Source organism: Arvicola amphibius, chromosome 5 (genome assembly GCF_903992535.2).
Source record: "Arvicola amphibius chromosome 5, mArvAmp1.2, whole genome shotgun sequence".
NCBI classification, from domain to species: domain Eukaryota; kingdom Metazoa; phylum Chordata; class Mammalia; order Rodentia; family Cricetidae; genus Arvicola; species Arvicola amphibius.
In genome coordinates, this window is record NC_052051.1 from 116,163,990 (window position 1) to 116,189,077 (window position 25,088).

General features: G+C 43.8%; 1 protein-coding gene across 4 annotated transcripts in view; it reads left to right on the plus strand.

Moving 5' to 3' along the window:
* The window catches only part of Arhgap26 (Rho GTPase activating protein 26), a 394,170-nt gene that overhangs the window by 202,638 nt on the left and 166,444 nt on the right, over positions 1–25,088 (plus strand). For all 4 annotated transcript variants that reach the window (XM_038329860.2, XM_038329861.2, XM_038329863.2 and 1 more), the window contains exon 12: positions 11,396–11,432. In XM_038329860.2, the coding sequence (XP_038185788.1) occupies positions 11,396–11,432 (37 nt within the window). The remainder of the gene's footprint in view (positions 1–11,395; positions 11,433–25,088) is intronic.

The window sequence follows — 25,088 nt, forward strand, 5'->3', positions numbered from 1 at the left end:
AAAAGGCCTGCACAAACATATTTGAAGGAGCTTATTTTTTTAATTTTTTATTTAAAGGTGTTTTTTTTTCACTTTACATACCAACCACAGTTCCCCAACCCTCCCATCCTCTCTCTCCCCCTCAGTCTCCCCCTCCCCACTCCTCAGAAAGGATAAGGTCTCCCATGGGGAGTCAACAAAGTCTGGCACATCAAGTTGAAGGAGGGCCAAGCCCCTCCCCCCTGTATTGCAGCTGAGCAAGGTATCCCTCCATAGGGAAGAGGTTCCAAAAAGCCAGTTCGTGCACTGGGGATAAATCCTGGTCCCACTGCCAGTGACCCTACAGACTACCCAAGTCACAGAACTGTCACCACCATTCAAAGGGCCTAGTTCTGTCCTATGGAGGTTCTCAGCTGTCAGTCCAAAGTCAGTGAGCTCCCACTGTCTGGGATCAGCTGTCTCTGTGGGTTCCCCCATCATGATCTTGACTCCTTTGCTCATATAATCGCTCCTCCCTCTCTTCGACTGGACTTGGCTCAGTGCTTAGCTGTTTCATTTATGATAGCCAAAGACGGAAGTCAGTGGAGAGAAGCACCATAAAAAAAAACCCGTGATACATTCAATAATAACATATTCAAAAGTAAGAAAGGGGTAAAAATATTAATTCACACCACAGCATGAATATCTCAAAAAATTACACAGTGTGAAATAAGATAACCTAAAAGAATATATGATGTGTGTTCTTACTTTTAGGGCAGAGCAAAACAGTGTGTGTGTGTGTGTGTGTGTGTGTGTGTTTGTGTGTGTGATAGAAAGGTCTGTTAACTTGGGGGTGGTGGGGTTTCTTGGAAGTATCATGAGAGAACTGTTTGAGGTGATGAAAAATAGTTCTTTCTTGTAGTGGCTTAACTTACATGAAATCATCACAATTTGTGCTTGATATACTTGAGAAATTATTGTATTTCATAATTTGTAAATTTTACTTTAAAAGATTGACAAATATTGAACTTCAGTCAATAATGTGCCAGTTACTGACCTCAGTGCCTTGAGTGTTGGATATGTGAGTGCTTCCTCTCACATCTCCAGCCTCTTCTGTGTTGTAGAGAATTTCCATGGTAAATTGTTGAGCTCTAACAGTGCCCGTTGCTGACCACATCGGTGGACACACTCAGGCGGTGATAGAGGAGGTTGGTTTGTGTAGGGAGTGTGGTTGCCGAAAGAAGAATGAATGGGGCTAGATGACCAGGGAGCAGGTCGATTTGCAAAGGAGGGGTGGGTGGGTCAGCCCCAGCTGCTGTGTGGAAGTCCTGGGGTGATTCCACTCCTTTCATATCGCATGGAGACTAAAAAGGACCCAGCTTGTGCTTTTTCTACTGCCTTTGAATTGGCACTGAAATCCTTTCTTTACTTGAACACAGATTCATTTTTTCCTCTTTTGCAACCAGTTTTTATTTATATTGGCTCTGATACTGATCTTCAGTTGAAAGCTAGGGAAGTTGCTTGTTAAGGGGTTTTTAGGATTTCTGAATATGAAATGCAAGGAAATTGCATAACACTGCAGCGCAGTGTTTCCTCTCGTGGCTTGCTTGTTGCCCAAAATACAGTAGTTCCTTCTAGAAGCTTAAATAAATTTGGCAGATCCTACCCCTTGATGGTCGACCGTGGTGTTATCCTGATTTGAGAGAAACTTTTTCTTGAGGTTAAACAGCAAAGCTTCCTGAGTCATAACGATGGCAACAGTGTTTATGTAACACACAGACCAAAGCTTGGGGAGAAGAGGAACACCACAACAACTAGTGTAAATAACCCCAGAAACCTGTTCTCGCTTAAATCACTGGGACTAGATAGAAACCAGTGAAATGAATGGCCTACCTTACCACTAGGCTCTGGTTGTCACTTCCTACCTGTATACTCCAGGGGGCACTGTCCCACCTTTCCCTTGGAAATGACATCATCTTAACTGGTGATTTCTCACTGAGAGGCCTAAGTGCCAGCAGCACTCAGGGTGGGAAGGTACTCACCTAACTCCGTACCCTTGCTTCCCAGTCAAAGTAAGGACCCCAAGAGAGGAAGTTGCCTCTGGATCAAGCTCCGGTCCTTTAATTTAGTGATTTCTTCAATACTGATTTTGTGCTTGGTACTGCGTTTGGTGCCATTTCCTTCCACCCTACTCCCTATGCACACAGAAATGTAGAATGATCTTCTCCTCAAGGGAGAATGGACATAATGAAGAATGGAAAGCTGTATTTAGAAGTGTTAAGCTCTGTAGAAGCAACTGTAAGGACAATAAGAGGTCAAAGAAGGGAGCCATTAGGGTGGTGTGTGACCATCAAGGGAGCTAGGAAGCCTTGTGGAGCAGGGAAAGGCAAATAACATTTCAGAGTGCCTCCAAGGCCCCAGGAGAGCTATTTTTAATTCTCACAGTGCTCTCATAAAGTTGTGTTACTTAGGTCTACTTTGCAATGAGAAAACAGGCTCAGAAATGTCAGATGATCTTCTGAGGGCACAGAGCTCAAAAGTGGTGGAGCCAGGTATTGCGTGAAGTCTCTTAAGCCCACAGTTCACATCTACCACCTGACTGCCTCACTAAAACTAATTCCCTCCTGTTCTGGCATCTGCCCAAGGCCTATCCAATGATTAACCCCCCCAAAATGCAGCAACATTGTACCAGCCCAGAGTACCAAGGGCTGCTAATAGATGAAGAAAAGCCCAGTTCCATAAGAGTGCCACCGAGGACACAGAGAGTTTACCACTCTACATTCCTGGGACTTCCCCTTTGACCTGCATTTCATTTGGGAAAGTGAATGTTCTTCTCTTTTTCTTCCGCACGACAACCCTTGGGAATTTGAACATTGATGTTGTGACATCTTGAAGTCTTTTCTTCAACCAAAGCTGTGCTCTAGGGAAACATCTTACAAGAGTGATGTTAGATTAGATTAGAACAGAGACAGTGGAGCCAGTAAGTTCTGAGGGAAGGCCAATGTCAAGGTCCAGGTGACAAGCAAAGAAAATACGACTTAGGGCAATAGAAAAAGAAATGGGGTAAAGAATTAGCTTCAGATAAATGATAGCAATGGGACATTTTTTTTTCCTGTGGGTTCCCTCCCCCCAACTCTTGGAAGTAAGTTTTAAAAAGAACTAAGATATGATTGGCTCACTGTGGAAAGAACAGTGATGAACACTGTACATATTTAGATAAATAGGCTTGAATATAAATACTGGAATCCAGAATACCCTCATGTTGCGGCTCTTCTTCCATTTACTGACCTGTTTTACTCAGGTTTTACTCCCACAATAGTCAAGTTGTTCATAAAGCTTTCGATATGTATCCCATTCTCTTAGCAATACAGCATGCCTTTGCTCCCAATGGTTATTATTATTATTATTTAAATAGTACAATCAAGATCAAATAGTGCTGGATGGATTTCACTTGGCATGAATCCCATGCACTGGAATTTAGAGTCTGGGTCACATGGCTGGACAAGAAGATGCAGTCAGGGTCTCCCAACTCAAACCATATGAACTTGGGGGCTGTGGTTCTTTAGGGATGTAAAGGACCCCAGGTAAAAGAGAAATATAAATATGGAGCAGTTGTGTGAGTTGCAGGTGCTCAGAGCACTTTGCTTTTCTCTATGTGCCTGAAGAATCATTCAAAGAGATGAGCCTCTGGTCTCTGAAGGTACAAAATAGCTGGTGATACTTGGACTCATGGGAAACCAAGTTTATTTTCTACCTAGCATCCTTGTCATAACCATGGTGACCAGCAGGCAGCGATTTTCGTGTGCCATGCTGCTGTCCTGTTGGTGTACACAAAGGCTGCAGGGGCTGTCACCAGACTTTAGGAGTCCGGCATCTGGTCAACTTCTGCTGTGCTCCTTTTATGAGACTTCCTGAATCTGGACTTGATTATGATTGCACCATTGTGCAGAGAGCCCCTTCCTCAGCCCCCACCCCAGACCTCCCCAGTGCCACTCTGGACTCTGAAACCCTCTTTGCTGCATGTTGGCTCTACATCCTGCAGCAATGCCCCATAGGGAGTAAATAGCTTTGTGAGGGATTTTGATAACCTTGAGTTAAACCAAATAAGAAAAACCTGTCTTCTATTTTCTTATAGTAAGTACTGAATTCTATATTTACATTCTCCTGTCAAGTAAAGATTCCTAGAAAATTTGCCAGAAGAATGAGACACAGTCACCAGCAAATGGTAGACCCAGCTTCTTTTTAAGGTCTGGACAAAACTCTGTGCTCATCAACTCTAACACAGGGATCAAAACCAACCAACAAACAAAAACAATTTCTTTCACTCCTTGTACTTAAAACATATCCTCTTAATCAATGTTCTTTGAGCAGCATGGCTAACCCTGTATACATGTAGTTCTTCAGGGCAAAAGCTGGGATTTGGTGCCTGTTCAGGGTTAGATTCTTGCAAAGTACCATCAAATATGTTTTTATTGGCCTTACTTTTGAGAGCCTCCCTAAGTAGCAAGTGCAACCCTGCAGCCTTGGAATGGGAGCATCAAGGTGAGGTTGCCAGCTGAGAAATGGGAGAGTAGCAAGAGCCATTTCTTTCTGCATTTTGAGCATGTCTGTCACTCAGCCTGAAGGTATTTGTGATGGGAGTAGGAGACACGAAAACTTCCCACTTCTAAACTCTGTTTTTCCTAGTAGTGAGACATCCTTCTTTATTCTAAATTGCTCAAACTTTATCTACCCCTGCTTGAACGTTTCTCCATGTGGCCACCCCATAAAGAAAGGTCTTCCTGATCTAAACAATTCCTGTTTTTATGAAAATTTTATGGGTGGCATTCCACAGATGCATGGAGCCTGACTGATAACTTCCCAGGGTGTCATTACACTGATCTACACTGGTCTGTACCCAGTCTGCTGGGTATAGCAGTGTGGTTCAGTGCTGGGAATCCCTCTCCCTCCCTCCTCTTGGCATTGTTGCCGGCTTGTGTGTGTGTGTGTGTGTGTGTGTGTGTGTGTGTGTGTGTACTCTTCATTTTTAGGAAGGATTTTTTTGGCTGGGGTGTGTGTGTGTGTCCTAGATTGTCTCAGGTTGATCATGGTTTTTTATTATTTACTGCCACCCTTGTATTAACTGGAAGCTTGGGAAATTGCTGTCATGTTTAAATGGGTAGAAATCTTGTGCTTACATAATAGTGGCATTGTTGTCATTTTAATTACTGCTTAGCTTTTTTTCCCCTTTGTCAATCGCCAAGCTATTTGCCAAGCTGGGTTGAGTATAGAAGTTGTGGCTGAGTACAGACTTTAGTGTAGAGGGCCCAGCCTACTTTATTCCAGCTTTGGAAATTACTGCCTATATTAGCTTGAGATGATAAGGGGCTTGTGTGAGTCTGTGAAGCAGCTGGCATGGTGGTACCCATGTGCTCAAGGATAAAGTAAATTATCTCACTCAAATGCATACTACAGGGCCTGTCATCTAATCAGGTGGAGAAGAAGTTGGTGGGTTGTAGTTATTTGGGGAAGCTGTGTGAAAGAATTAAGAATATTTTGTGTAAAAATTGGCCTTAGAGGGTCTCTTTTTCGCTTTACTTTTTAAATTAGTGTCTATTAGATGTATAACATTGCTAATGAGATCAGCACCACTAGGTAACTCAGACTACACTTCTGTCCTTAGCCATTTACCCATTAAGTGGTAACTTCTCTCAAAGCAGAGATGGTTCCTGTTTATTTATCTATTTTAAGCAAAACCTGTAAAGAGGAGGAGAATAATGGTGGTATTGCCAGGGTTCTTTGTATAAGGCTTTGTTCTAGGGAAGCTTGGGCTACATAGAGAGACCCTGTCCCAGACAGACAGACAGACAATATAGGCTTTAGTAACAGTGGACTCTTTATGTCACACAGATAAAGGACCCGATACTGTCTAGTGATACAGACCCTGCCTGAGGGCTGTTCTAAGATGTTGACTCATAACTTTGTTTATTGGACCCCCACACTGATACATAGAGGAATGTCCAGGTGGGGTGAGCTTTACATATCTTAGGTTACTTGGTAGAAGCCTTATGGAATCAGAGTTTGGGACTGAGTTCGGGTAAAATAGTACAATTTATATAGGACCGATAGTTTTAAATAAGTTTGTCTGTGAGCCTATTTCTCTGATGCCTTCATTTGAACAGATTTTGATCTGAAGTGTGTGGCCAAGTACCAGCACAGCTATTTGTCCAGAGGAAAATTCAGGTTGGTTCACCTAATTATTGTTTTTACATACGCTTTCATTTGTGTATTTTTGAAAAAGTACCTGTTTGTGCCTTCACAATACGGCTTAGATAATGGCACTGAAAGGTAACACACAGAAACATTCTGAGAACCCAAATGACTCTCTGCATTTCCTTTTAATTCTCTGGGGACATGTAAATTGAATTGGCTTGGCAGTTTAGAGAATTTACTGCAAAATCACATTTGTTGCAGAGAAAACATATGAAGGCTTTCTGTGCCTTCTAATTTATTCAATTGTCTCCCCATTGTCGCTTCTTGGTAAGGACGTGGGGACTCACAGGGCCCTGTGATCAGGTGAAAGTCCTGCGTTGCTGGCGTGGCGATCATGTCAGGATGGAGTTCACTGGTTCGGGGAGGACATGTGGGGTCACTCCCACAGTAGGGACCAGGGCTGCACGGGCCCGTGGCAGGTGTATCAGGCCAGAGTCTGAAGCCCGTTCTCAGTTTCAGTTTCTCTCTGACTCAGGGCCAGTTGTTCTCGTGACTTACTTGCTCTGCTGCCCTTGATACCACTTCACCTTTGTCACCACCTTGTCTTCTGTGTCACTTGTGGGTGAGTGCCCGGGCTTGGGAGACAGACTGGACTTTTCCTAGTAGTTTCCTCATCTCCAGGAACTAACCCTAGGCATCTCCATCCTCAGTTTCACAGTCGACACTGGGAATAACTGGGGTGGCATGAGGACAGAATCAGACAACGCCTAGAGAATGCTTAAAATTCTTACGTCTGTTGGCATTGTTCTTTTTTTTCCTCATTTTTTTTATTAAAAATTTCCATCTCCTCCCCTCCTCCTCCCCCTCCCCTCCCCTCCCTTCCACCCATACCCCAACTTCCTTCCTCTCCAGGCCAAAGAGTCCAAGGTCCTCCCAACTCCCCCCAGGTTCAGGAAGGTGATCAACCAAACTGACAAGGCTCACACAGAGCCCGTCCTTGTTGTAGAGTCCAAGCCCATCGCCATTGTCCTTGGTTTCTCAGTCAGCCTCCACCGTCAGCCACATTCAGAGAGTCCGGTTTGGTCGCATGTTCCATCAGTCCCATTCCAACTGGACTTGGTGATCTCCCATTAGTTCTGTCCCACCGTCTCAGTGGGTGAACGCACCCCTCACGGTCCTGACTTTCTTTCTCATGTTCTCCCTCCTTCTGCTCCTCATCAGGACCTTGGGAGCTCAGTCCAGTGCTCCAACGTGGGGCTCTGTCTCTATCTCTATCCATCGCCAGGTGGAGGTTCTATGGTGATATGCAAGATATTCATCAGTATGGCTATAGGATCTGGCCTTTTCCGACTCCCTCTCCTCAGCTGCCCAAGGAACTAGCTGGGGGCATCTGATTGTTCTTAATGACTCACAGAGGACTCTGATATGATAAACACATGCAATTTCTATTCTCTAGAAACATATGTGAAAATAAAGTACTCATTGGCATGGCTGTTTACCAAGGCTTCATGTTCAGAGCATGCCTGCCTCAGAGTCACTAGCGCCACAGGGTTCAGACACTCTTCTGTGCCTGGGTTGTGGAGCACTGTGGCCAGACAGACTTCAGCTTCACCTGTGCTGTTGCACTGGTGCACTGTTTCATCCCTGTGAGCCAGAACTCGGGCCTCATCTATTGCCCTCTCTGTTCCCTTGAGTTGAGCTGGGCTCTCCCCTGTGAAGACAGAGTTCTTAAGAGGCACGCCCGAAAGCACATACCCAATATAACTGCTAGTCACAAGACAAAAGCCACAGGCAAAGAGATCTCTTAACTCAGGACATTGTTCTGGCCTCCGAGGCTCGGTATGATGTTAGTGGGCAGCCATGAGATAGATGAAAGAAGGATAAGGCAGAACTGGCCAAGCATTTTAAATAGTGCAGTGGAGATCCTTTTCTTCTACTAGTATGAGTCACAGTGCTGACCACTCGGGAGGCACAGTGCTTACATACATTTGCTCCCACCTGGATTGGTAAAGGGGACTGAAATATCCTTGCAGAGGACCTAAGTGGCTTTGTGGCCTTGGACACACTTTGAGCCTCAGGTTTCAAACCTGTACAGTGATAGTAACAATAAAGCTAATCTGTTTGCTGTTTCAAGAATTGGGTGCTATCATGTTTGACATTTGGTAAGTGCTTGGGATATAAAGCCATCCTATAGTGCTGCTCCCAAGCCTCTATCTGGTTCCTATGATGGTGAGGTTGCTGCCTGCCCTAGTCTACCTTGTTGGGCGATATGATCACATAGTCCTGGCAGGATTGGTTTGTTAGCCTTATTTCAAAACTCATTGTCTTTGGCTCATTTACCAGACCAGACAGAGATTAATGGCTTGGCCTTGGAGGGTTGGGTAGAGCATGCTTCTGGCGTCTTTGGCTCATTGATCACACCTCTCCAGCTCAAAGAGTCCTTGGGTGTTCCAGGCAGGGGTCTCCCGAGACTCAGGAAACCTGGAAAGAAAGTAATTTGGCATGGATTTGCCTCTTAATTAAGAAGGGCTGAAAGCCCTGTGTTTTACTGTTCCTTCTGGATTTTGCCATTTACAATCTTAACAAGTTTCTCTTGGATAGAATGTTTGAATTGAATGGGAGAAATGCAGTGATCAAGGGGAACTGGAAGGAAAAACAAACGATTTTGCCAAAATGCTCTCTCCTCCTGTGTTTCCCTTGCTCTGCTTTCCAAGCTTCTTGAATGTAGTCGTGATGGGTTGCTGGTTCTGGATGTCACCTGATCACCCGTTTCCCTCCCTGAACAAGGCTCTGATAGGACCAACTGAACTTCATAGTCTTGCCCTTATTTCTCATGCTTCCTTGCTGTGTAGTAATTGCCAACCACACTGACCTTCCTCCTCCATCAGGCAGGTCTTTTTCCTTTCTCAAGACCTGCTGGACTTGGATACCTCAGCCTTTCTAAGGAGCTCCCCTTTTATCATAAATTCACGGAAATATTTCTTTTTAGGAGAGCTTTTCACCATACATGGCCCACACTGCCTTGTTTTCTGGCCTTCATTGTACTTGCAATGTTTGAAGGAATCATATTTGTACATGTTTTTCTTCATGGGTAGGAAAGTTGTATGTGAGCAGAGCTCATCTGTATCCGCAACACCTAAGTCACTGCCTGGCTGGTAAACACTTGTTAACCCAGGCAAAGGAATGCAGGGGACTGGGAAAGATTCAAAACCAGTATCCCTTTTTTGATAGCCACGTGAATAAAACCCATGGAAGCCAAAGGACATGGCATTTGGCTACCTGCTGCTCTCTTAGTTCCTTTGTCACCTCCTCGCAGTGCCATGGAGATCCATTAGCAAATGCTGATCCAGCCCAGGCAGTTCATTTATGCCAGTGATGAATGGCTGCTCAGAGAACCACTTGATGCTTTAGTTTCAGATAGGAATCAGCACAGCCTTGGTGGTGGCCTTCCCCTAGACTTTGTGGGTTTCTTTCTTTCCCCCAAATTCTGTGATGGTTGAGCCATTCTTATTGTCAGAATCAGGCCAAAGCGCCCTCATTCGTCTTGTGTTGACACAGACTCACAGTTTGCGGAGGAGTCTGCCAAACAGCTATTACCACCCCCCATTTCTGAGATGAGGACATGAGAATCTAGTCTAATGAAGTGACTGGTGGTGAAGTCTTTTGATGCTTTGTCTCTAGGATTTTAAGTGTGTGCATGGATGCTGAATTAGGTATCAGAGCATCCTTCTTAAGGGCTGAAGTTCCTTTTATGCTTGTCATCTAGTCTTTGTGAAGGCGCTATGTGGCTTCAGTCTTCTTTAAAGAATAAATATAATAATATGTGTGATAAATATAAAAACAAAGTAAGTGATCTCTTGGATTTGGGGTTTGATAATCCTGAGACTTTTTTGGGCAATTTCTTTTTATAGAGACAGAGACCCAAAAAAGGTAAGGCCAACTCTGTCCAAGGTGAACCCATTGCCCCATTCTTGACTAGCTATTCCCATCTACATGTTTTAGTGGAAAACTAACTTTAGGGGGAACTTAATGCTGCGTTTTCAGAAATGTTTGGCTTAGTTCTTTTAGGAGTTAACTAACGTTTCTTAGCTGAGCGTGGCCAACAGAATCCCTGGGGATGGTTGATTAAATAAGTAGGTATTTAAGTTATGATGGCCAGTTTAACCCCATGCCTTTCTATACCTACAGAGGAGGGTTTGTAGGTAAAGATTGTTTTCTTTTCCTGAGCAGAGATTTCACTGCATTTCTCCTAATAGCAACAGCACTTCAGGAATAGGCAGTCTGTGGCAGTCACAAAAGCGAGTCTTATGGGTCACATGTGGTATTTACAGAGTAATTTTTTGCAATTGACAAATGATAGAGACCTGTCACCGGATTCGAGGGACGCCGAGTACCAGCCTTTCTTTGCAGCGCAGGCAAAGAATATTAATATTGGTTCTGCTAATTAGATTCTCCACTCCCCTCAAAAGTTGTGTTTTTAATTTTGTGAAAATTGTTTTCTCTTCTGATATTTAAGCAACATAATAATGATGTTTGCCTCTTGGCACTCAGAGCCTGAACGTATTGTCCTGACCTTTGCAGAATAACTTGCAGCATGTCATAGTGGGAAACTTCCCTTTTTACTATCAAACCACATTTTCTTTTATGATTTCTATCAACTCTTTAAGGAGTTTTGTTGTAAATACATTCTCAGTATAACATTCAAATCCACTGATAGAGTAAAAGGGCACTGGTATTCCCAGGGTTAGCACTCGACAGTTTGTAATGTATCTTTGCCCACGCTTTGCCTTTAGCTCCCTGTAAAAACCCCATTCCATCTTTGTAAGCCTCACGTTTTCCAGCTGTACAACAGTGGTAGCAACTGCTCTCGCCAAGCATGGTTTTTATGTAGCTGGAGATAGTTCTTGTGAAATGCTTACGACATTGGCTGGTGTGCAGTCAGTAATCACTGATTTGCAACCATCTTTACATTGTCTTCTTTTAATTTATATATGCAGATCAATTTGTTTGCCATTTCAAAAAGGTCAGCTGACCCCCCTCCCCCTCCACCACACACACTGCACAGTTCTACAGGTGGTTCTGACTCGTGCTTATTTGAGAACAGCTAAGTGTAGTCTGGGGAGTAAGAACTTAGGGTGTTCTCATGAGGGATGCAGAAACTGCCTTCTGTCTTGAGGTTTTCTACAGTGAATCTGTAGGCTGGTATAAAATGCACACAAAGTGAATTTCCTTTTCTATTTTCCAGGTCTACAACTCAAACAAAGACAGCCAGAATGAAGGGAGTAAGTATAATGTTTGGGTCATCTTCTATAGTCAGAGTGGGGGGCAGGAGGGAAGGCTTTGAGAATTGCCACTTCAGGCCTGAGCCACCAGGAGGTGCCCTGGGCATGCTGGGTTGGCCTCACTTCAGAGGATTATTTCCTGAGCAACATTAGCAAGGCTGTAGTGACCTCTTGTATTTAAACAAGGCTTCATACTTTCCGTGGTGCTCTTATATGCATTATCTCAGGTGGTCGCAGCTCTTATTAAGATGATAGCCCCAGTCACCACTTATAAGTTGCTCAATACTCAGCAAACCGAGAGTCCAATGCTGCCAGAAAGCCCCTGGCACTGTCTGCAGCCCTGAAATGGCAATAGCAAAGGAGGAGGATGGCTTGCTAACTGTTTCCTTTGTGGCTCTCTGAGAGGGAAGACTGGGAAGGGGAGGGAATACTGTTCTTTGAAGGGCCCTGGGCAGCCTCTGTGGAAAGCAGCACTTCCCCTGCTGCAGTCCAACAGCAAGGTGCTTCATCACCTCTTCCAAGGGCACCTGTACTGCAAAGTCAATGGGATTAGAAGGAAACCCCTGCTGGGCAAGTGCTTCAACCTGATTATCCCCTTGGTGCCTAAGACTAAAGCAGACTCCTTCTCGGGTGCCCCAGTGTACAAAGGAAACCCTGTCTCTGGCCTCAGCTTTGCTCTAGAAAAATCTACTTGAAAAAAATTGAGAGGTAGCCCTGCCATGCACTACAGTAGTGTCAGGAGATGAGTGGAGCAGAGCAGTGCTCTCTGGGTGGACAAAAGGGCGAGCCTTTTCCCTTGTACTGATTGAAAGCCATTAGCCATTATGAAACAGATTCTTCTCTTTTATTCTTTCTGAAATGAAGACTTTACCAAATCACTAAAACAACAACAAACGAACAACAGGGTCTTTAGCCCAGGCTGGCCTCACGCACCCAGCCAAGGATGAACTTCTGAGCCTTCTGGACTAACAGGTGTGCACAGTGATGCCTGCTTGATGCAGTGCTGGGGCTTGAACCCAGTACATTGTAGATAGACGAGAAACAAACACACTACTGACTGAGCTCTGTCTTTAGCCCTTGCCAGAAGATACGGATAAAATATTAAGTGACCCGTAATGGCCACAGTTGCCAAAAGCTTTTATGACAGGAAAACCGGGCTTTGTTTGCTTTGTTTTCTCTTCAAAAATTGAGTAAAGAAAAACATTCAAGTAAATATTCAAGGAAACAGAGTAGTGCTGGGCCTGCCCCTCCACCACCAACCCCACTCCCCCACTTAAGCAGATTGTTTTAAGCTTCTGAGGTGACCTGCTGAAGGGGTGGGGAGCAAAACTCTTAGTTTAACAGTGAAGCAGCATGGAAAGCTGTAGTGTAACTTAGTGATGGAGAAGATGAAGGCACAGGCTGGCAGGCAGACCAGCTCCAGGGATGCAGGAACCAACAAGGAAGGGTCTTCTGGATACTACTAGGATGACACAGAGCTGTCCTTGCCGGTCTTCCCTGCAGAGTCAGATTCCCAGGAAAGATACCATCCAGTGAGTATAGGCTGGGCCCACCGAGGGAAAAGAACATGATTTGATTGAGAGTTATTAGAATACTGTATGAAATGGGGGCAGGAAAGCTTCTTTGGGGAAAATTAGGGAAGCCACCAGGATAGGAAGTATGGTTACCCGGAAGTTTGAATGAAGCACTTCCCATTTCAGACCCCAGGCAGGGAAATAGTGCTTCTTAGTAAAGATGGCTAGAGACCACAAGAGCTGTGGAGATGCAGTATATACAGAGTTCTCTGTCACATGCTCATTTGTTGGCCCTATGAGCTTAGTCTTCTGTTTAAGTGGCAACAGCAACTTGAAAACATTCTGTTTTAAATGACTTTATTGGCGGGTATGTTGGTTGGTCCTCTTGCTTCGCAAGCATTTTAGGAATATGCGTGGAAGCCTTCAAAAAGTGACTAACCTTTGGTTCAATGGTATTTTCTTTTTTATTATTACTTTTTAAAATTAATTATTTTTCCCCATCCCAGTGACAGTTTCCCCTTCCTCCACTCTTCCCAGTTCCTCCCACAACCTCCCTTCTTACTCCCTCCCATCATTCCTTCTCCTTTCTCTTCAGAAAAGGAAAGGCCTCCCGTTTATATCAGCCAGCCATGGCATTTCAAGTTGCAGTGTGACTAGGCATGTCCTCTCCTATGAAGACTGGATGAGGCAGCCCAGTAGGAGAGAAGGGTCCTAAAAACAGGGAACAGAGTCAGAAACAGCTCCTCCTACTACTAGGAGTCCCAGAAGAAGACCAAGCTGCACAACTGTAATATAATGTGCAGAGTGCCTAGGCCAGTCCCATGTATGTGCTCTGGTTGGTGGTTCAGTCTTGGTGAGCTCCTATGAGCCCAGTTTAGTTGATTCTGCAGGTTTTCTTGTGGTGTCCGTGCTCTATCAAATGGAGCAAATTGCAGAGTAGTGTGCAACCTTTGGTAAGAACACGGGCTGCATGGTGTCTGTTTTTGACTGTCAGACTGTAGAATTACCTGGGCAGGAAGCCTTTATAAAGCGTGTCTAGGTTAGCTTAGCCGGTGAGAGTTTAATTGGATTAATTGAGACTGGGGAGTTTCCCTCTGAATGTGGCAACACTATTTTGTTGGCGGGGGCCCTGGACTAAATGCGAAGAAGAAAAGGAGCCGAGACTACCACGAACGTACGGTTTCCTTGCCCTCTGCTCTTGACTGCGAATGTAATGTGAGAGCTACTTCAAGTCGATGGTGCCTTGATTTTTCCACAGTGCTGAACTATGACCCAAAATCATGAGCCAAATAAAACTTCATTCCTTATGCTGCTTTTATCTCAGGGCAGGGTAGGAAACTGAGGCAGGAGGGATGTGGCGATGACTCAGCAGTCAAAGCACTGTACAAACACAAGTACTGGAGTTCAGATCCCTGGAGCCCACAGACATGTTAGTGGGCGTGGCAGCCCCTGTGTTAATCGAGCCCTGTAAGGTGAAAACAAGGGATCCCGGAGCAAGATGGCCAGTGAGACGAGGCTAGTTGGAGGGTTCTGGATTTGAGTAATAGACCTGCCTCAAAGGATAAGGTAGAAGAATGATCCAGAAAGATTCCCAGCAGCATGCATGTACAAAGATATATGGTCCCACACATGCAAATACATGTACATATAAACATGCGACACACAACACACACAAATACGTGAAGAGAAGGACGAAAGGGAACAAGGGATATCTTAATGTATTCAGTGCCTATAGAAGATCATTAGTTGAACTTTTTTGTTCGTTTGTTTTTCAAGACAGGGTTTCTCTTTGTAGCTTTGGAGCCTGTCCTGGAACTCACTCTGTAGACCAGGCAGACCTTAAACTCATAGAGATCTGCCTGCCTCTGCCTCCTGAGTGCTGGGATTAAAGGTGTGTGCCACCACCTGGCCATTAATTGAGCTTTTAATGTAAATGGGCAGTGGAACAAAATAGGAGAAGTTATAGAACTCATCTAGGTGTTTGATAGGAAAATGTCTTGAGCTACATTGATCATCAGATACTAAATCAAGAAGGAAAATGGCTTACTGGATGTTGTTCAGTTTCTAGTGTGCTTCTGTGTAAAGTACATTGTCTACTGTTAAAGTATTTTATAGCAGTAGCGGTTAAATAAACACTTAATATGTGTCAGGTACTAGAGATTTAGATTAAATTTGTTGAGAATTTTCTTCCTCCTCCCTCCCTCCCTCCCTCCCTCCCTCCCTCCCTCCCTCCCTCCCTCCCTTCTTTTTTTTTGTTTTGTTTTCCAAGACCAAATTGATCTCCAACTCAGAAAATCCACCTATCTCTGCTTCCCAAGTGCTGGGACTAAAGGTGTGTGCTACTACACCAGGCTTTGTTAGAAGTTTTTGATTTGACTTGTAGATGAAGAAATTGAGGCTAATAAGCTCAGAGGATAAAATTTAGTCTACATTTTCCCCAACCCCAATGGTTGTCTTCCTGAACACAAGGCAAGGATATTCTACTTTTCTTGAGCAAAGACTGATCAAAGAGTCCAGTATGACGAGCGCAGACTCTGCCTGAACAGTTGGTTCTGCCTCTTGCTCTCCCCAGACAGAGATGTGTTTGTGTTGGTCACTGAATACCCCTGTATCGAGCAAGGAGGAACGGTAATGATGGAGTGAAAAAATTGTGACTGGTGTTTCAAGACTACTTTACTGTTCGCTGACTTCCAGGCTGGCGGCAGTAGTCATCTGGGTTGGTGTTGCCTTCCATCCTTAGTACTAACATCTTCTTCCATATTATGCCAGTTTTTACTTCCCTCCAGTTTAAGAGTTAAACCTAGGGCATTGGACATGCAAGGCAGATCGTCTACCACTTGGCTCCAGCCCACACCTTGAAGCTATTGTTTCTTTTCATCTTCATTGGGCTTATCTGTCACGGGTAGCACTGTTGCTAAAGATCTTGATCTACCATTTTTTTAATGCCCCATTTAAGCTCTCTTAAAGTTAATGAGTCAATCTGATAGGAATTTAATAGTCGACTATTGCTTTTCTGGGCAAATTCTAAATGTCAGCATGTAAATACAAGACATGTAGTATTTTGTTTTCTCAAACGTTTTGGCGGGAGTGTGAATACAAACCTCTTATCATAGAGCCAGCTTGTTCTGAAGGGGGCAGAGAGCTGATGGGAATTCTTTGGTGAACTTGTCTGAATTTGTTAACTTGCCTATGAGGTTTCTCTCAGGGCATACAGTGCCTGTGGGTATCAAACACATTGGTGAACGGCATTTGTTGGCTGCTGGGGTTTCAGGTTGCCCACTTAGCAGATAGAGGATAGCTACAGACAAAACATGTACAATTCTTTACAGACTCTTTTTATTTAATCTTCTGGGTGTTCTGTTCCGGTCTCAGGTAGAGGGCCCTTCCCTTGCTTCTCTGTTCTGGAATTGTCATCATTTTCGTGAGTTTCTTGAGCCCGTCTTCATTTATTTATTCATTTGTTCTCTTCTACTTCTTTTCCTCCCTGTGTTCTTTTGTTCTGCCTTAGACCACTGTTCTAGTTTACACTTTATTGGGGGAGGGGATGTCAAGACAGGCTTTCTCTGTGTAGCTCTGACTGTCCTGGCACTCACTCTCTAGACCATCATGGCCTCAAATTCACAGAGATCCACCTGCTTCTGCCTCCCGAGTGCTGGGATTAAAGGCATACTCCACTGCTGCCTGGCCCAGTTTGTACTTTTAAAGTACATTTCTTGTAACGCCTTGTCTATTTACCAGTTTTCTTCAATTATACAAATGGTTCTATGTCTTGTTCTGCTCTGCTTCATCCCCCAGCCTGTGTTAGGTGTCATTCACATTGTCCCTCGTGTCTCTAGATGGTGCCTCTGACTGCCATCTACTCTAAGGTGTATCTGGTTTTGTCGAGATGTGCGCTTGTCTCCTCAGCTGCTCATCTCTGAGTCCTCATCATCACATGAACATGTAATATGTCCGTGTGTGATGCTGTTCTGGGGTTATATTTTCTGGTCCAATTCCCAGACCATGGTATACTTAAGTATACCATGCTCTTCACAGTGCTCTGTCTACAACCCTCTCAGCCCCGAATGCACATTTCTCCATTCTTGCCAATACCTACTCTTACTCAGCTTGTGATTTCTTGCACACTAGCAGATGTCTTTCTCTGATAAGCAAGAGTTTTGACTGTCTACTCAAACTGCCTGCCAGTCCTCTGGGCATCCTCTTCTCTTAGTGGCCTGTTCATGTCCTTTGTCCATTTTCAGTGATCATTGCCATCTTTCCCTGCATATGTGTAAAGGTGTTTCTGTCTAGACAGTAATCCTTATTCATTTTAGAAATTTGTCTAGACCAGGGCCTTGAACATGATAGGCAAGCCTCTGAAGTAAATGTCCAGCCTAGTTTTGGATATCTAAAATTCACTTTTCTACCTGTTACCTATTGATTTTTTTGTGCTGTTCTTCCTTGATGCTGTGGAGTAAACCTGTGGCCTAGTGCCTGCTAGAGGTCTGTATTCTGTATACATTTATATCATCTTCTAAATTTTGTCTCTGATTTCCTTTCTGGCTCCTGATTTTCAAATTGTATTTTGAAGAAGCCTAATTTGGCTCAAATCCTGATGCTGTGCATCCATATCCATTTACCTTTCCTCCTCTACCCACTTTTGTCCTTCCTTCCTCCCTCCCTTCCTCCCTCCCTCCCTCCCTCCCTCCCTCCCTCCCTCCCTCCCTCCCTCCCTCCCTCTTACTGTCCTTTTAGGGGTTGGCTGTAGACATTTGTTCTTTGACAATAAGTTTAGTAAGTTCTTAAAACCTGAGAATTTCATTTGCATTTAAGATTATGTTAATTAAATAGATTGATTTTTCAGGAAGATAAACACTTTTGTTTGTAATATTGGCATCTTCTCCAAGAACTTTGAATGTCCTTCCATTTTCTCAGAACTACATCCTTTTATTTCGGTTTGTTTTCTGCCTAGAGGTCTTGTGTGTTCTTGGTTGACTTTTTCTTGAAATATTCAAGTCAGAAAACAATCTGCTCTTGTTGTTACTCATCATGTCCTGGTAGTTTTGTGGACAGTGAACATTCCTTTGGTTGTTCCTAGAATGTCAGAAACTCTGAGCTCTTTAGATGGTCAATTCTGTCTAAGCAGGAAAGGAAAAGGGAGAATGGAGTTGCAGCCAGTGGAGAGCTTGATTTCCTGCTGCCTGAACTTCTCGTTGAGAAGGCAACCATCACGAATGTCAAGGATCCACTCTTCATCTCCTCCTTCACTATGCAAAGGCAGGCTCTGCACTAGGCCAGATCTGTCCCTCCAGACGCTCCCCCAGGCACTTGGTTAGTCTTGTTCCACACCTATCCATTGGCTACAGTTGTGAGATTTAGTCTCCAAAGACTCAGAGGATTGAAAGCAGCTCAGGTCAGAAGTAGGAGGAGAAATTGGGAAATGACTTGTTCTCTACCTTGGCTGCTTTTCCCAACTGAGGAGCAGTTACAATGCCAAGAACATGTGGGAGAAGCTACATCAATTTAGTGAGAGAGTCCGAGACTTCTAGGATTTTAGTTTTGAACAATATAGGTCACTACCTGTTCACTTCAATAGAGGTTATAGTTTTAACGGAAATGTAGTCTCCCTCTGCTTCTTTAGCTAGTTAAAGGCTAAAAACGTACAGACTGGGACAGAGAGGACCTGGTTTCTTAATGTGGTGTTCATAGTACTACCTGCCCCTATCTGAGGCTTAGCCCAAATCAGTAGGCTAATCAGGTTGTATCTAAATCGATGTGGCCTTGTTGCTGCAAGCTTGCATCCTCATAGACATCAGGGCATAGCCCAGTGTTGACTGCCTGGCTTTTCAAAGTATGATGGAGATAATTCACTCTGCTTCCCACTCTCATTTTCACTCCCTTTTCACTCCTGCTTGAACTTCTTCCTGGATGGAACTGTAGGAGCTCTGTGGTCACAGTTCTTAATCACTCCTTCCTTGCAGTTGGCTTTTCATCTACTCTTATGAGAGTCATTTGTATTTGAATTATGCTGAAGAAGCCACCGCAGGTTCTATTTGTTGTTCACTAGGAGAGGTGGTGAGAACCGCTGTGAATGCTCCGTGTGGATCTGTGGTTGCCGTCTACTGTTTGTAGGGTGTAGACATTCCATCTCCAAACTTTACTCTGAAGCAGATTTAAATGCATATATTCTTTCTTGCTATTCAGTAATATGAACTTGTAGACTATTAAGGAAATATTGCAAAATAATTTTTCTAAACAGTAAAACTAATCTGTAAGCCCAGAGATATTTCATTCTTGAATTGTTTATAATGTCTTATATGTATATTACCACTACCACTATGGATTTTGACTTAATTAGCATTATGCGAATAAACCTATTTCCGTTCTGTTTTAAAAATGTACAAGAATTTTCATATCATAAAAATTATGTCTTGATAATATTTGTGGTGGTCATTTAGTATTCATTTAATTCTGGTAGCTGAACTTCTCAGTGTACGTGTCACAGGAACATTCTAAGTTGCTGTTTATAATACTTACTTAATGTGATATGAATGGGAGGCATAAGCAAGATAAATTTGTTGATTTCGTAAATACCATTATTTAACACAGAGATCATGCTTTTTAGTAAAGGGGCAGAGAGTAAATACTTTGATTTTGTGGAACTGTTGAGTTCCTGTATTACACTAATGTGACAGCAGCCATGAATGAATGGACAGGTGTTGTCCAGTAAAGCTTTATTTTCTGAACAGGTAGTGGTGACGTTAACCCATGGACTGTAGTTTGTGAACTCTTCACTTACCACACAGTGAATTTTAAAACTAGTCTGGTAGGATGGCATGAGATTTTGGCAGGGAGAATGATGAGTGGCATGTAAAAGGCCACCACATACAGAAATGGTGTTCTACGCATCTAGGTTTTCACTGAGCAAATGGAACTCGAGTATATAGTTGAGAAGCAGAACCAGTGGCCAGAGTGCTTGGCTCCTGCTGCTCTTGACATGTGGACTCCTTGCTCTGCTTCTCTATCTAGTCATATGCAGCCCATCATGTGAGACTAGAAGGAATTCTGTCGGCAGTCTCCTTTGCTGCCGTGGGGTCACAGCCTATTCATTCTCCAGGAATCTCCATGTTAGAACCATCAGCGCTTCCTCCAGTACCTGTGCCCAGAGCTGGGTGTGCCAGGGCCACATGCTTTGATGGCTCCAATTGCTCAGGGCCTGGCCTTTACTGTGGGACCCTGGCATCACACAGAGGTTCTAGAACAAGCAGAGCCACTCTCTGTTGTTTCTCTTATATATGCTCTCATCCTTAGGCTGCTATTTGAGTCAGAATCCTTCACCACGGTGTGTTATCGAGGCTTGTCTTGATTTATGAGGCAAGACTGATGATTAGGAGAGGAGGTGGACAGGGATGCATTACCCTCTCTCTCTATTTGCCTGGTTTTGTCCCTCTGACTCTCGATTCTCTTCATCTCTGTGCCTTGGCTCCCCTTGATCTGCCAGACAGGAAAGATTTATTTCTGAAGATCACTGTGGAAGCCTTAGTAGTTCGCATGGCCCCTGTTTTCAAAGGCTTCTAAACTCTTCAGACTACATTATCTAATGCCCACATTCTCACAGAAATAGTGAAGGGCAGGACAGGGAATTCCCCCTCCCTCTTGCTTCCAGTCACCTTCGGCCTTTTGCTGTTAGAACACCCACAGTAGAGAGGCAGGAGGAGGCAACCATTGGTAACAAGGATCCCTTTGGGATCGGAGCCATCCAAAGGCTGCCAGGTCTCCCCTGTTGGGTAACTTATAAATAGAACATTTCCCCTTTTAAACCTGAGAAGGGTGGAAGCTTTAATGGGCACGACGCCTGGCCTCCTGTGCACTGGTCCACGAGGCAATCAGCTGAGTGCACCTTCCCTTCCAGCTTTCCATCCTGCCTGCCAGGGATGGCCTGGGGTTCCTTCTTCATGCTGCCTGCTCCACCGGTACCCTCTTGGGCCTTCTTCTCCCTCCTGGCCCATGCAGGTTTCTGTGACAATCACTTTCATCTTCTGAGGCTCAGGCAAGTGGCTGTGCAGGTGCTGGCTCTCTGCATTTTGCCTTTTTATTAGGAATCCCGCCTGTGACATGTTTGCTATGGCTACATTGAGCTAGAATTATATTTAGTAAAGCAGTGACATCTTAACTCTAGAGTGGCTTAGCTATGGGTAGAGCCTGGAGAGAGGGGGACTCACTCCTCAGATACCGTAATGTTCCCAGCTGTTTTGTGTGGTGAGACCATCTTCCAAGGACACTGTTGGCCATAGGGCTCCTTGGACTTGCCTACAGGACTTCTTGAACTTGCCCAGACAGTCAGAAGCCCTCTTGCTTATCCTGGAAGACATTTCAGAAACCCATTCTTAGCTTTAGACCGACAGAGGCAGACAGCATGTAACTTTGCCATGGCCTAATGTTTTCCTTTCCCTCGTGATATGGGCTCTGTATTGACAACAGGCTACAAGTTGGACTGGTAGGAACTACCTCCTGACACCCCAGATTGGACCTCAGTCAGGCAACATGGTACAGGGCCCTAGATACCCCTCTTTAACCCCTAAAACAAGGGGTAGCTGAGACAGAGGTTGAAAAATTGTCACCAAGTCCAGGATTTTGGTTATTACAGTTATTTCCTAAAGAGTTCATACTACATATGGGACAGTGTGCTACGTGTTTGACATACACTCTATTGCTTGATCATTGTTAAAAGAGCCATATAAAGGAGGTAGTATTATCGACCTCATTTACAGATAACTAAGGCTTTGTCTAGGTGCATACTTATGGTCACTCAAGTAGTTTCTTCCAACCCTGATAAAAATTTCAGATTGTACATCTTACCACATGTGTGTAAGGGTTAACAGAGGCTGTGAGGTTTCAATTGGGGTGGTATTGAGTCATGTATAGGCACTCTAATTCATCCTAATGCTATTTCTGTAATGTGTGACATTGGACTGGCTTTAGTACATACATCTTGACTTACCAGGTAAATTAAATAAAATTGGGTTACATAGCCTTTGCTTAGTGGTAGCAGATATAGTCATTAAGAATTGCTCTTTGCTGTTATTATTATCAGTGACATCCTTATTTTTCTAAGCCTGTATCCATCTCTCAACTCCTCAGAGTATCTTCACAGGCATTGCCTCATTTGGTTTGCCTACTCCCTTCATCTTAAAGGTGAGGTGGGTAGATAAATGAAGGCTGTCTATCATACAGCCATTGTGTGGTGACACCAAATCTGAGGTTTTTGAGTGTGAATGCCATTTTTTTCTCCACCTTCACTGTCTCAGAATTTATTGTGACAAAAAAAATCCAAAACAACAAAAAACAATCTCAACAGTTCCTGGAGCATCTGGAGGTAGAAGGTAAGTTTTTGAAAGACAGGAGACAGGGACCCGATAAGCAGAGGCATTTGGCTCTGTGTTTGAAATACTTCTGTGTTCATGGATTTTTATTGGTTTAGAAGTCAGTACAATGCCCTTACGTTCTTAATAAAAGGAATCAAGGCCAGTGGCCTAAGACATTCTCAGGAGGTCAGATGCCCTGGTGCTGATGATGCTGGCCACTGAGTGAACTCTTGTGTTTCCAGCGTTGCTGTCCTGGCTTGGTGTTTTAAGTCTCACAGAGGAACACTTTTTCTAGTGGTGGCTGTGGAGACCTCAGCTATGCTCTGCAACAGCTGATGTGGTGCCACCTGGGCCTCCTGACTCTTGCTGAGAAGTGGCATGCTTTTAGCAGCTGTCCCAGGGCCTCCTTGATTTAGACCGAGAGTTGAAAGGTCTATCCCAGGCTGGCGGTGATTTTTCTTTTCCTTCTCTTTATGTTTCTTTCTTTACCATATCTCTCTTTCAGCTCATTTTTTTTCTGTCTGTCCCCAGAACCTGGAAAGGAGGGTTAGTGGCTGTGTTTTCTGCAGGCAGGGAGGGAACGTTTTGATTGTCAGGGTTGTTGCCTAGAGATCAGGCCATGAATGGCGCCCTGTGAGTGCACACGTTTCATTGTATTAAGTCAGCTGCTCATCCCTTAATGTCTTTGGACATTTTATCTATTGGTTCTTGGTCTTTTGGCTGGAAAAATACAAATTGTTTTTTTTTCATTCAGGAAACATTTATTGAAATAAAATCACAAGTAGACCAATTGAGCCTCTGCCCTCATAAAACTGGAGTTATTTTTATACTTTTAATTGGAAAATTTTAACTGATATATAAAAAATTAAGCATGCACACTAAATGGGCTGACAGGATTTGTATACATTGTACAATTTGGAGGCTATACACTAGAGAGCTTGAGAACAAACTGTAAATAGGTAGAGCAGGGCATACTTTCTGGTAGAGGCGAATCCCATGAAGAACGAGGGGCTAGAGAATCAGGGAGAGGCACTTAGGTAAGGTGACTAGAGCCTCCTAAGCAGTGACTTTTGAGCAGGAACCTAGAGAAAAGAGGGAGGGATACATGTGAGAAGTTGACAGATGAGTATTGCCAACCAAAGGGCCAACCACATGCAAACACAGTGTGTATGAGAGGGCTCAGGATTTGTGTTACAAGTGTACCTTATTTCTCTTGACTCCTGGAATTTATACTACCACCACAAGGAAAAGGGCAGGATTCAGAAACCAGATCCCTAGCTCTCTAACCTCTCTGGCTGTTGTGTGAATTCCAGCAAAAAATAGTATAGAAGAGAATGAACTCCAGACTCCGACTTAGACTTGGTTAAAATCATGGTCCCTGTCCTTACTGACCCAGTGACTTTACAAAGGGCTCTTAACCAACTGAGCCTGTGTGAGGAATAAGATGATGATGAAGAAGGAGGAGGAGGAGGAGATGATGATGATGATGATAATATGCTTTTAGTTCATAGCCCCAAGCAGTGTAGTCTGTCTTGGTAAGTGTTTGCTACTATTAGCGTTGTTACCACTTAGCCTCATGAGCCTGGTTTTTCTCATCATTAAAATTTAGCAGAGAGGCTGGGAAAAATCAAATTAGCTGTAGTTTATTAATTTATTTTCTAAAACTGTAATGTATTATCCCTCATTAGCGTAAAAGCACAGCAAGCAGTGATTAGTGGGAAAAGTCACAATATTTACCCCATGGGATTATCATGAGTCACACGAATGTGGGCGCAAAAACTTTCATCTGCTGCAAAGTTTGATTGAAATATTAGCATGTAGTAGCATCAAATGTTGATGGTATTGGAAATATCAGTATTTATTGAGCAGCAAGTAAGTCCCAGTTACTATCCATTTCACTGGGTCTTCATGACACTTGGTGTCCTCACTTTACGGACAGTTAGAATAAGAGTGCTCTTGCAGTTCCTTGAAGCAAGAAATGGGCGTAAGGTGCTTTTGTTTTGTGTTGAAAGCCTAAAATGAGTCTGACTCATAAAAGGACAGCCGTACCTATGAATGGAGTTGAGCTGTTGGGCCAAAGGCATATGGCATCAAGCCTGTTGGGTGGATTAGCTCAGTAAAGATGATAAATGCTGTAAGTTTAAGATATCATGGGCATTTTTTTAGAGAATGAATGGGTATAATTTGTTTTAGAATCGATTGGACAAGCCAGGGTTGAGAAGAGTAAACTAGGTTAGATGGAATGTGCCATTGACAGATTGGAAGTAGGGAGGCAACATGTTTTTTTTTTTAAAGATTTATTTATTTATTAATTATGTATACAGTGTTCTGCCTGCACACCAGAAGAGGGCACCAGACCTCACTATAGATGGTTATGAGTCACCATGTGGGTGCTGGGAATTGAACTCAGGACCTCTGGAAGAGCAGCCAGTGCTCTTAACCTCTGAGCTATCTCCCTGGCCCCGTAACATGGGTTTTTGTTTGTTTGTTTAATGAAGGGGCCTACAAGGTAATGGAAAGCTAGTAAGGAAACAAGAAGGAATATGAAAAGGCTAGCTCAGAGGCCACTGCAGTCACCCTGGCAGCAGCTAACAGAGGTAAGATTGCTATGGAGAGGAGACGGCTTACTGCCCCAGTATGCCCTCTGCTCCCATGCTCAGCAGTAGTTGAATTCTTTGGCTCCCAATGGAGAGTGAACATGGGGACACAGGTAGAACAAGTTAGTAGTCAAGTCTTAATTCAGCCCTTAAGAAAACATAATTGGAGTACTTCCTCCAGGGTGGAAGCTCACCAATCTA